At 39.4% G+C, this 12,689-nt stretch overlaps 1 protein-coding gene across 4 annotated transcripts in view; it reads right to left on the bottom strand.

Moving 5' to 3' along the window:
* The window catches only part of LOC102216647 (ataxin-7-like protein 1), a 31,082-nt gene that overhangs the window by 18,230 nt on the left and 163 nt on the right, over positions 1–12,689 (bottom strand). For 2 of the 4 annotated variants that reach the window (XM_023350369.1, XM_023350370.1), the window contains exons 2-3: positions 12,169–12,243; positions 1,822–1,926 (exon numbers count right to left, since the gene is read on the bottom strand). In XM_023350369.1, coding sequence (XP_023206137.1) covers positions 1,822–1,926; positions 12,169–12,243 — 180 coding nt within the window. Of the gene's footprint in view, positions 1–1,821; positions 1,927–12,168; positions 12,244–12,689 lie in introns of those variants that run through there. The other 2 variants (XM_023350371.1, XM_023350372.1) reach the window with 2 other exon arrangements.

The raw sequence follows: 12,689 nt of genomic DNA, 5'->3' as shown, positions 1-12,689 counted from the left end.
ATCTGCACACATCTACTGGCCTCAGATCCCTCCCATGTTCCAAAGCAGCGGATATGAGCAGCAAATGGTGCATGCAGAGCCAGGAGGCAGGGATGCCCTGAGGCAGACAGCCTGGCCCTCCCTTCAGTGTGTAGCTGTAAAACCTCGGCGCTGCTCTGATGTGCAGGTCGAGCACAACAGCGAAGCCCTCGATGAATAAACACAAAGACAAAATATGACGCTTACGTACGTCACAACGTTTAGAGTCAAATCCCAGCGGGGAACGACGGCGCGTGTGAGGATACGCCACAATAGAAGGAAGTACATCGCGTATCATGAAACTATATAAACTGGGTGAGCTCTTAAAGGGATCTTAAAGGGAAGGTCAGCTGGAGCATTTTTACATGCCATAATATTCTTTTAAAAGAAACCAAGAAGTATCTGGCTAAAGCAATAAAATTGTTTGAATTTGGTTTGAAATTATGATAGATTGTCTTTTTGCTGCAGAATTTCCAGAATCACTGCACTTTAACAGGAAAAGTTGGATGTTTCCCTTGCTCAACTGGCGAGCGTTGATGTGCATGAATGTGCTTCACACATGTTGTCACCCAACCAAGCAGAAACTCTGCCAAAAACAGTAAAGTGGGTGGAGTGGGTCCGGGGTCGCTGTAGGGGACAGGAGTATGGACAGAACAACAGCGGTTGCCAGGAGTTTATTTGTGAGTGTGTATCCCACAATAGTGCTGACCTCCTTCTGTTGAGAAACAGAAAGTGAGGATGTGTGTGCAACTCTGCCCGCCTTGCTGTCCATGCTGAGGTTCACCGAGCGTGACCCTGTGCCCATCCCCTCCTCTTCCCCGCTCAGAATCATATATGACGAATCAAAACAAAGTCGAGGATAATCCTTCACTACCATTAAGGATACCATCCTTAATGGTAGTGAAGAACAGGGTTTTCACAAATTCTTTACATATAAAACTTTGAAAAATTTACTTAGTCACACCATTGGGGCAAATAATGCCATGAAACTGCCAGAGCTACAAGGGAATGGGCTAGTCAAAGTCCAGAGCTCAATACAATCAACACCTATATTTCAGGATTAATTTGCAAAGACATACTCTATAACTAGAATTTTTATTTAAGGTAGACAATACATTGAAGTTTGCGGATCCTGTCCGCTAACATCCTGTTTAGACATTTCCCATCCACATAATATTTGTTTTTACATATTGATGCACTGGAATACTGTTCTAAGCAAATCAGCAGAAAGTACCACAGTGATTATTAAAGACCTATCATAAAAGAAGGCACACATTAGTGGGTGTACCTATTTGTTAGACAAAAACACTTGTTTACAAAACTCCACCTGTAAATTATTTAGTGCTTCTCAGCTTTCGTCTGCCTGCTGCTGATTATTAGAGGGCATAAACGTGTGGCGCCTGGGCGCTTACATAAATGACAGGTTGGAGTGATAATCACCAGTTATTGTATCGATCTGGTTGTCACACTGTGTGTGAGTGTGTAGAGCATATTTCAGTAGTGTACGAATATGGCCTTAAATGTCTGTCTTCCCATAAAGCACATTTCTTTGAATTGGAGCTATTTTTAATAACTGCACAGTGTTTTTTTACATTTTTTATTATGCTGAACATTTTCCCTTACTGTACAATCTCCCAGTTGCCTGTCACAGGGACAATAAATGTTATTTCTAGTCTATTCAAAAGTGTGAGGATGTGTGTGTATTTTGACCTCTCTGTGAGCTGTAGTCACAACATAAGCTAGCAGAGTAAGTATAAAAATAGCACAAGTGTATGAGTTTGGCCTTCTGGGTCTTTGCCTTACCGTAATGTGTGAGGATGCCCTGAGGAGTCACCACCTTACTGCAGACATGGCAGACAACAAGACAAAAATCCTCCAAAGCAGGGAAATGGGTGCAGACAAGCATCTCTGAAACAGACAGACAAATAAGATGCGATATTGATATGGGAGGAAGAAGAAACATGGCGTACCAACTGGAGGTGTCACAATAATAGCCGACAAGGAAAACAAATCCGTTGTTTGAAGGTACTTTCTGTTTCAGGCACATGGACAGGAAAAACTAAATGCCTAATGAAGACACAGGCTGGCTGCGCTAGCGCTACAAGCAAATGCTACAAGCAGTTTCAGAACAACCTAAAAAGATCAGCTACTTTGTCTCTAAAAGTCAAGTAGTAAAACCTTCTTGATGACAGAAGCTAACGCCATTTAAAGATTAACTTCCTTGACATGGACAGCCCCAATGTTTTTATATTCGACGTTCCGAACAACACAGCATTCCGTTCTAATGTGGTAAGAATTAACAAAGGAAAGTTGTAATCAGCTGTCGGCTCTGTCTGTTACTAAATAGCAAAGAAACAAAACAAATCTGTGCAAAACTAGGAGCTGCACTGAAGCTCACAATTAGAGCAGAAAGCAGGAGCCCATAGCAACCTACTTTGCTGCTATAGTTAATCACTGAAGAAGAAATTGTGCAAAATGACGAGAAAGACAGAAATTGTACAAGTTGACAGCTGAATACATTTGCATGGATTGCAAATGTATTGTTTATGCTGCAACAAATACGTTTTGTACGCTCCAGATCCTTTAAATGATAAATCTTTCCAAATTAGAGGTGAATTGTTTCCTACTGCTTGCTTTTGTCCTTGTTAAGTAACTTAATGTTCTAATTTAATGTCACCATAAACATATTATACCTATGGTTTTAAGGAGGTGGCGGAGGCAAAGAAGTGTCTGTGCGTTCCGTTTTACACGAGAGCTGCAAAACCAAGAGGGAATTACATGAAGAGCAGCAGCAGCAGCAACAGGTTCTATTTGTTCAATAAGCCAGCGGATGACAGCGCAGTTTGCTCTGAAGCCACCTGCCAAGGCAGCAGCATCACAGAGCCTGACTCAAGGGAACAAACTGATAAAACAAACTGTGCTGATGGCTACTCTGGAACCCCTGGAGCAGCGCGTTTAAAGGAGAAAGCAGCACAAGCAAGCGCCCACCTTGCTTTGTTTTGACGTCGCAGCACATGAGCAGATTTCGAGCACCGCTTCAAAGTAAAACGCACCACCCACCTGGCCTGATTTCATCTTCCTCGTACTTTATTGTTCCGATTAGTTGTAAACCAAAAACCATCTCCTTTGGAAAACAAACGTATTATTTAGTTTGATTTCTTACACTTCTGTAATTTCCAATCGCCAAAATACAAGCTGCGTGCGATCATAAGAATAGAAAGGATCACTCAGTCAACAATAATGATGAAAATACATTTCTACTGAATTTCCTCAGCTGCTTTGATAAAAATATAACAAGAGTGACACAAATTTAGTCATTTTGGTTGTCTCCCAGTTTTTCTTTTCTCTTGGATAACCAGCTGAATAATTAGCTGTTTACTCTTTGTTTTGCTTTCCAATTAACTAGCTTTTCTTTTACAAAGAAAGTAATTCAGACTCATTCTCTGTTTAACAAGTTTCTCTTTTTCTGCATGGATCTATTGCTGTTATTAACTTTGCACACTTTGTCTTTTGCTGTCCAGAGAAACTAGGCCTGACGCAATGATCCAGTGTTAACCTTAATTTATTTTCTGGATGAAGACATTGACAGAACCATTACTGCTTTTAATTCCTTATTCATACTCCTAGTGCACGGCTTCTGCGTTTAACTCTGTCTTGCGATTATTCCCATTATCTACATTTACTCTAGGGACTTTTTTCTCCTCGTAGAAAGTACTCTAAACTCATTTTTCAATTGACTACTTGCTAATTGAAGCATTAGGTGAGTTTCTCTTTTTGTCCTGTGTTCTCATAGAAAGTACAACAAACTCCTCAATGCTTGTGTTTTTGTCACTTTCCTTAAAGAGCCATTGCTGCCACTAACTTTGCATACTCTTTGTTTTACTTTGCTATAGATAGTACAGCTGGATTAGTGTTCCTTGCTACTGCTAGCGTTGACCATGCGTGCTCTCTTTTCCAAAGACTACACAGCTAGGCCATCATGGTGTTTTGATAACTTGTATTCTTTTACTTTTCCTGGCTGCCTAGAAGAGTCAACAAGAGATAAGTGATTGATTACAGTCTTCTTATCTCAAGAAGAAACAGCCGGGTGACAAATTGTCCTCCGAAAGGAAGGCTAGAAGTGTACACTGTTCTGGATGGAGTACAGCATCATTATCCCTCAAGCTACAAGAGACACTCCCACCCACTCAAGAAAAACACAAGCTTATAATAAATACAGAAGAAAAAAAACCACAAATATGTCCATTTAAAAGCAGCTATTTTCTCTTCTGGCTAAGCTTCCAGAAGCTAATCTTTCTGAACCTAAACAAGCGCTGCTGACAGAAATCACAGTACTTACTAGCACGGGCTTTAAGCCACACTCACAGGGAGGTGGTGCGCGTGTTTGAGTAAGCATGCAAGAAGGAGGAGAAGGAAGAGGGGGGGAAAAAAACTGTATGTGAGACGTGTGTGTGTGTGTGTGTGTGTGGGTGCCTGACTGTTCGTGTTGTGATGACCCTGCATTACTGGCGAGTTTGCTGTCAACTTGTGGGACTAAGACACAGTCATACTAAGTGTCTGTTGGCAAAGAGTCTCACAGCTGGACTGTACCATGCTACTGACTTGTATGTATGGAATGTGCATGTGATGCCAATCTTCAAGAGCGTGCGAATGAAAGCGCTAATGCGCGTTTACCAGGTCAGAAGGGACTGCATTACGTTCACACCAACAGGACGGTCACAAACCGACTGGGCCCGGTCAGCTGGACGCATTTCATGACCGCAGCAATCTTAATGCAACTTCAAGGGCTGGTGCGAATAAATCATTTAGAGAACTATGATGTCATTTGAAGCAGAGTTATGACACTGATGTGCTTTGTCAGCATGGTTCACCTAACTGATTTTTTAAAGCTGTATACAGTCATTGACCACGTTATTAGGTATACCTTGATAGTATCGGGTTGGATCCAATTTTACTTTTAGAACTACCATAATTATTCATTGCGTAGACTGAACAAGGTGCTTAAACATCACTCAGAGATTTTTGTCAAAATATTGCAAGTACATCTGAAGAACTAAGACCAGGTCCATCTGGTACTTGCAAACAATAACACGTAAATTATTTATCATCTGATAAATCTGATGCTCGGTTTTAACTTTAGGAAATCATCTTTACTACAACTAGATGCCTAAATGCATTGACCTGCAACGATATTATAGTCTGATTTGATATTTATGTCAACAAGCAATTGTACCAATGTGCACCAAGCAACGTGGTTGGTGAATGTAAATTTTTTTACTCATTATGCAAAAATAAAAGCCTCTGAAACTTAAATTCCCCTCACCTTCTTGTGAGTGCGTGTGTGGGGGGCATTGTTTCTTCAGGTATAATAGCAGAGACTGTGCAAGTCCTGTCAAGATATTCACAATTGGACACCTTCGCACATCTGAACACCTCCACACACAATGTCTTTTCTCTGGTAAAAAGATACGCTGACACAGAATAATGTACTCGAGAAAACTGAGCGACAAGTACAAGAAAATGTGAAGAAAAAAAGAACACACTCTAGAACTGTGACACGAGATTTAGAAAGAGGATGGTTCCATAAAGATATGAAACAATTAGGTTAATAAACTCAACTTAAAAATGTAAATTAGGCTCTCTAGTTTTATTTGTACCCTTCAACTCTCTCACTAAATACCATCGTTTTTATACTAGTTAAGGATTGTAGAAAATTGTGATGATAATCCCTTAAATCCAGCTCATCGTCTAATTTCATTGAACATTATTACTTATGCAAGATTATAGAAAAACAAGTTAATTGTCAGCAAATAATATTACAGGGATAATAAGTTTAGCATCCATTTATTACTATTTTGATAATAAATACTTTCCAAAATATTGTAACATTGGCTAATTTGTTGCTTGGCCAGAAAGCGACTGTATTTTCTACGTTCTCAGCTGTATATTCATTGTACATTTTTATGACTAAAAATACTTTTTAATAGTTAAATATGTGCTTTTTTTAAATCATGGAGTGAAAGCTGTGGGAGTCTTCTTTCAGCCAGCTGACTGCTAATGGAAAGTAACAGAAAGGTATGGACAACGTATGAAAAGGAAATGGTTCTGAACCCATGAAAAATGCATCAGCTATGGACATTTTCTCCCAAAAGCATATCAGTTTCCATACAAATGTATTTCCAACATATTATAAGGATTTCTAAATTTAAATAAGTATATTTAATAATAAAAAAATAATCAGAAAAAAAGGTTTCCTCATTAAATGTTAATGAAAATGCCACAATATTGTCTCACATTGTGCTTGAGTAATTATTTTGGTGAAGAAGGGGTCATATGACTAACCGAAACACGTCTGTTAGCAAAATTACCAACTCATTTACCGAGCTGGCAACATATGTATGTGAAAGCCCTGTTTGTATACAGCTTTACACAACTGCCGCAAGACGACGCTTTCTACTAATGGAGCCGCATTGTGGAAAAAATAGCCAACATCAAATGATCATATTCTGAAGAGAAATTTCACCCCTTAGCCATTTTGAACCTTTCTAGTTTTGGTCGCTAATGGAGCCATCCGTCGTGGGACATTTTGTTCTGACGATGCGTCAATTCACTTCAAGCCAGCTTTGACACAGTGGACTTAAGTAATTTTCTATATTTATATTCTGTATTCGGTTCCAGGTCAAATGTGGTTGAGTGATTTTAATAAGCATGGGACCAGCAAGAGGTCCCATGAAGTTTGGCCTACGTAATGCAAATTCTAAAAATATATATATAGAATTGAATGTGTGATATTTGAGCTTTTTTTTTTTTTTTTTTTAACTGTTCATGACTGTGTTTTTGTTTTCTTTTTTTGTTTTGTTTACTGGTACAAAATGGAAGCCTGAAAGGCAGAAGGAGCTTCCTTTTGCAGCTAAAATAGTTGAAACGACCAAAACTATAGAAGTATGAAATGGCAAACAGGAGAAATGACAAGCACTCGCTAAGATCGCATTATAGCAAAAATAAATTGCAATAATTAAATCATTTCTTGGTCAAATTAGCTAGTAAAGAAAAAATATACAATATTTAATCTCTCACTTTATACCTCATCACTGACAAGAATATACAGATCCAGACTTGCATCAATTATTGTTTATTTTTTTCTGTATACCATCAATGCAATCAACAGTCTCACTATAAAATAAAGTTTTCGTTTGCAGCTCTGTCTGAGATTGCTTCCTAACTTACAGTCAGGCTTCCTAGTTTGTGTTTACACTCACGGTAATGTGCCCTTTGCGCAACTAAAAGCACAGAGCCAACCCACAATCCATATCCCGATTTAACCTTGCCATATCACCACAAATTTCAACTCAATTCTAATTTAGCTACAGTTCAAACTCTGAATTCAGCAATGAACCGCGTCTAATGCACAAAGTGTTCATGTGTGCGACAGAGGTGGTCTGGTTAATGCTGGCATTGATAGAAACATGGGAGTCGAGTGCGCACAGTGACTCTGAAAAATCCCTCGGTGCTGAAAGCAGCAACCTGGGCGTCAAGAATTAATTATGTCTTTGCTATGAATAGGCAAAAACAGAAAAAGTGCCAACTGTTGTTTCGATTTGGGCCTTTTCTGTGATCCTTTTCGGAGTAAATAATATTCAAAAGGACAGCACCGAGGCCTTGAGGGAAAAAAAAAAAGAGAGAAACTCTCATAAGATTTGTTGCAAAATACTAGTTCCGAAGAGCTGGTATAAAAGAACCTGGGCAGGGAGAGGAGGGAAAAAAAAAAAGAGACCAATTTCCTTTGCATCTGCCAAATCAAATGCAAACGATGTGCTTCTTCCTGTCCCCTGAATTATGTGTTTTTCTCAGTTCAGGTTTGAGTAATAGGAACATGGAAGAACGTTTTACTGAGTATATGAACATAAAAATGGCGAACCTACGGGAGTCTTTATATTATAGTTATTTGAAGATGTTAGGGTAATGCTCAGGCTGAGGTTACAGTTCTGACTAGAGCTGTATTTTGAACAAGCAAACCAGATAATTATTGGTCCGACAGAGTAAACAAGAGAAGTAGCAGTTGGCTAATGCTCCACAGACACGCTCACAATCACAAGAAGCCACGTTTATGCTACTTTTTCAAAGAACAGAGGAATGGGTGAATTCACATCAGGAAAGTCTTGCTTGGTCCAGACCAAAAGCAGACTGTTGGTTTTTTTTTTTTTACCCCATTCCGTGTATTTTTTCAAAAAGTAGAATATAATTTATAAACAAAGTCATACGGGTGGTGATCAGTGCTCCAATTGGACAGAAATAAAGGGGGGTAGAGGAGTGTTGCGCCCTTGAATCAGGAAGATATTTTTATTCTACATTTTATTGCTTTCATATTGAATTATTTCATTGTTCCAAATATTTTACAAGTAATGTTTTCTGTCACTGCGTCCATGCCTCCTGCTCGCCACAGTGACCGCAGACATCTTTGTGTCAAATACTGTAGCAGCTGCCTTTCAAACATGCTGAATATAGACGCAAAAACAGGCCCCGCAACCTGGGTTAGGTTTAACAAATCACATTGGGTGTGGTAAGTCAATGCATTTGCACATCCTCCTCCCAGTATTTTGCACTTTGATGATCAGCATATGTTTTCCATAGTAATGAAGTCCTGATTTGAATCGCATTGAGAGATACACAAGAAAGAGACACCTAAATAAAATGATCAGAAATGAATTTTTAATTTGCAAGGACTGGATACTCTTAGGGAGTCTTATTTCCCCCCCCCTAAACTGTTAATACAGCTAAATAAAAGTCTGGATTTTATTTTATTTTTTGACAAACTGTATTTTAGGTTTCACTAAACAAGGTTTATAATCTGACAATTTAATTAGTATCTACAAAAGCTTTTTTAATCCTTTCTTTTTCATGGAAACATTGTACATGTACTAAATGTTTGCCATCAAAACATTCAAATGTGTTGTAAAAAATCAATCCATATTTGTTTACACACAAAGGCATGTTTGCAAGAGTAAGAGTATTTCCAAGTTTGATGAGACTAGCAATAATTGTTTTAAAAACAAAACTGAAACTACAATCGAAACCGATTCTAGATAAATATGTCTGAATATATGATTTTTGAGGTTTTTTTTCCCCCACTTCAAATATCAATTACTTAAAAGTCATATCTGAAATGTTTGGCACTATAAGAGATTTTTACAAAATTCCCCAAATGTCGTCGCTCTATTTTTGGACTTTAAGGCTGACATGGATGGCATGACGAATTTCAGCACTGAACATGTAGCATTCACATCATGACTAATTCCCAGACTGCCACTTTCCAAACACTCTCATCTGCTTCGACCAACAAAGTATCACTCGTACTGGAAATGGCGCAGAGCCGCGACCTACAAAAACGTGGGCCATTTCCCTGCATTGTAAACCGAGGTGCCATCTGCAGCACTACAATAATAGCGTAATGGTCTCAATGACATGAACTAAAGAGGTACGTTAACCCATAAATGGCCACATTAGAGCGCCGTCTAGTTGTAATGAGATCATGCCAGTGGCTGTATGTCTAATCAGGCCAAGTTTCTGTAGGTTGCCATCATTTCCGCCGTGTGTATGCGTGAATACGAGAAGGAGGTAGATAGTGATAATGACCTGCGCTGCACATCAATTACAGCCAAACTGGCCCTCGTGCCATCTCTCTAAATTCTGCCAGGGCAATGGCGCTAAAAGTCGAAGCCACGTCTCAATCACAGATCAGTCGCAGTTCTGCTGGATACTGATTTATCCATAAAGCCTTTGAAACACCCCCCCCCCCGATTGTTTGTGTCTGCATATCGGTCCCAGCAGGCCGTGGTGTCATGTTGCCAGCAGATCAGCAATTCTGTAAGCAGCGCTCCAGTCTTGCTCTGACAGAAGGGAAGACAGAGACGAGACATGTTGAGTGTGCGTAGGAGGAGAGGGGAGGCTGGTATCTGACCAGCAAGAGTGAGAAGAGTTTCCCCGGCTCCAAGCGTGCGTCACCGTCCTCCTACAGAGGGGGGGGGAGTATGTGCTGTGGCACACTCAAACTTTTAGGGGGACGACTCAAGTGTGTCACACTGAAGCCTATGATGTTCCTGCAGGGTATTTATGTGTAGTGAGGTGTGGAGGATCTCCTCTGGGTCTGTCCCCCCAGGAGGTTGGAGTGAGACGGTATAAAGTCGACCCCCCTGTCTTCTCCCCCGAGCCATACCGTCTGTGCAAATAGCCTACATCCCTCCAACACTTAAAACGAGTGGTTTGAGCCATCACACTGAAAACAATACTGACGATGCATGTGATGGGTCCGCAATTGCCTCCCACTGCTTTAATTCAAATCAGGAAAGAAAGCAAATATTCCTACATGTGCTAAGTTAAACTATTTATAATTACAATAGCATTATGTTATCTTTGCTATAAAGTTATGGGACAAACGAGCTAAAATTTGTAGTAGTTTTTAGGTGCTGTTTGTGCAGAACAGTAGACCTTTCTGCTGAGGTAGTCAGGCTATCTGCCACTTTTCCCCAAATGAAGTTTTTTAAACATTTTTGCAAACTTCAAAATGACCTCAATCAATCTCTTGACCGGTAAATTATGCCTAAAAAACAAAGGACATGTTCTTGTTTGGTCTGTTAGGTCTTGCTGGTTCAATTTTGGAGATTCCACATTGGCAAACTAATGTAAACATTATTGACATTATTATACGTTTCCTCCTAAAATGAATATAATTCGTTTTGTTTGTTTATTCCCGTTAACTGTCTAGTCTAACATAGCCAGGTTTGATTTACTTTGGGATGAATACATTTCAATTAAGTCAGCCAAATATTGGCTGACCTTTCCACTTCAGTGTTTGAAGTGGAAAGGTTGCTTATTTTGTTTAAATAAAAAAAAAATTAAAATGAGATTAATTGCAGTTAATTAACTACGGACTATTTTAATTTAGTTCCATCGCTTATTTGCAAGTAATTTATGTCATCTTTTAACTGCATGAAAGGATCATTACATATCAAACTGATTCATACGTATCACAGGAATAATAATAATAGTAATAATAATAATAATAATTGAATTTTCTTAATTCGTAACATTTCAAGCTGTTTCTTAAAACCATTTTTCAAAATGTTTTTTTAAATTTTATTTTGGATACATACTCCGTGGGGCTGCATGACATTAGGAAAACATGACAAGGCAATATTGTTGTTTAACACTGGGATAATATCGATTGAACCACAGTTTTGCCATTACCCTGATTTCTATCATCACAATATCCTCACCATTCCCCGTGAACTTTATGATCTTGATCACAAAAATCTATATTTGCTGTGGCCATAACAGACAGTGAAGGTAATTTAATGGGCCAAATGTGTTATTAAAAAGTAGAACCTTGAAGGACAGACCTTGAAGTATTACAGCTGAATATGTTCCAAGCTGGCCTTCCTGGTTGCAGTCTCACTCACATCGGTATTTCCATTTAAATATGTTTTTTATCTCCAAAATTTAATAATACCTTTAGGTTATGTATAAATCGCCACAAAAATAACAATATGGCTGAAATTCCTCCCTCCTCCTAAAATGATCAGCATCAACCACTATTGCACTCACGTATTTATTTTCTTTTATGTTTATTGGTACTATACTGTTAAAGTTGTTATAGACTGATCATAATTAATAAAAAAAAAAAAAAAAAGCAACCAGGAAAAAAAGTCATGCTTTGGCAAAAATACAATAAAAAAATAAGATCTGAAAAAAAAATAATATGATGTATGAAAATTAAATAAAGAATTACAAATCCTGTCTCTAGGGAATGTTTGAACTAAACTCCGTTAAAACGACCACTTAATAAGTCCAGTTTTGTGTCAATTAAATTAAATATATACCACAACAATCAGAAATGACGACCAAACACGGCACGCAAAATTAAAGGTGTGCATTCCGCAAAAACGGGAGCCAACGTTGAAACTACAATGAACATTTTTATATATATCTACGCAGTTTACACATATACAGAGAAACCAAATAAGCGTAATTTCTCACATTAGTGGTTAAAAAAAAAAAAATGGAGCCGTAAACGCCGCCATGCATGTGCTGTAAAAACAATAACAAACCATCACCGTGTGGTACGTGACGGCGCTGCTCGCGCAAGTTCCTTACCGTTCCTGCCGAGTTTCGCGGCTTCGGCGGGGCAGCGAGAGTCGGCGTCGTCCTTATCCGAAGACGAGACTGCGTCTGCGTGGACACAAACATCCGCTTACAAACACATTGGCAGCGTTCGCAACAAACTTTAGGAGCCACGCGTGGGAGCCCTGCAGCTCCCGAGGCTCGGCTATCGGGTTAGCATTAGCCTGCTAGCGCCAGCCTGAGCGGAGCTGAGCCTCCTCACACCGAGTAGATCTGTCAAAAGCTAACAAACTTACAGCTGGACAGTTCAGCACGTCATGACTGAGCGCGTCAGAGGCACAAACTCTGCACCGAAACGCTTAGCTTTGCGTACGCGCATGTGCACTGCTGTCAAGGCAAGCTATTAATACTGCATTTTGTAGTAATATTTCTGACAGTTACTTTGCTGGGGCTCTGACAGACCCTGAATGGTGGAGGAGCTCACTCAACTCAATCACAGACAGCTGGACCACGCACTCCTCGAAGAGTTTGTCAGCTAAACACCACCACCACCA

The sequence above is a fragment of the Xiphophorus maculatus genome, chromosome 17 (assembly GCF_002775205.1).
Source record: "Xiphophorus maculatus strain JP 163 A chromosome 17, X_maculatus-5.0-male, whole genome shotgun sequence".
NCBI classification, from domain to species: Eukaryota; Metazoa; Chordata; class Actinopteri; order Cyprinodontiformes; family Poeciliidae; genus Xiphophorus; species Xiphophorus maculatus.
The sequence above is the reverse complement of the archived record's forward strand: the minus strand, read 5'-3'. Positions and strand labels throughout refer to the sequence as shown.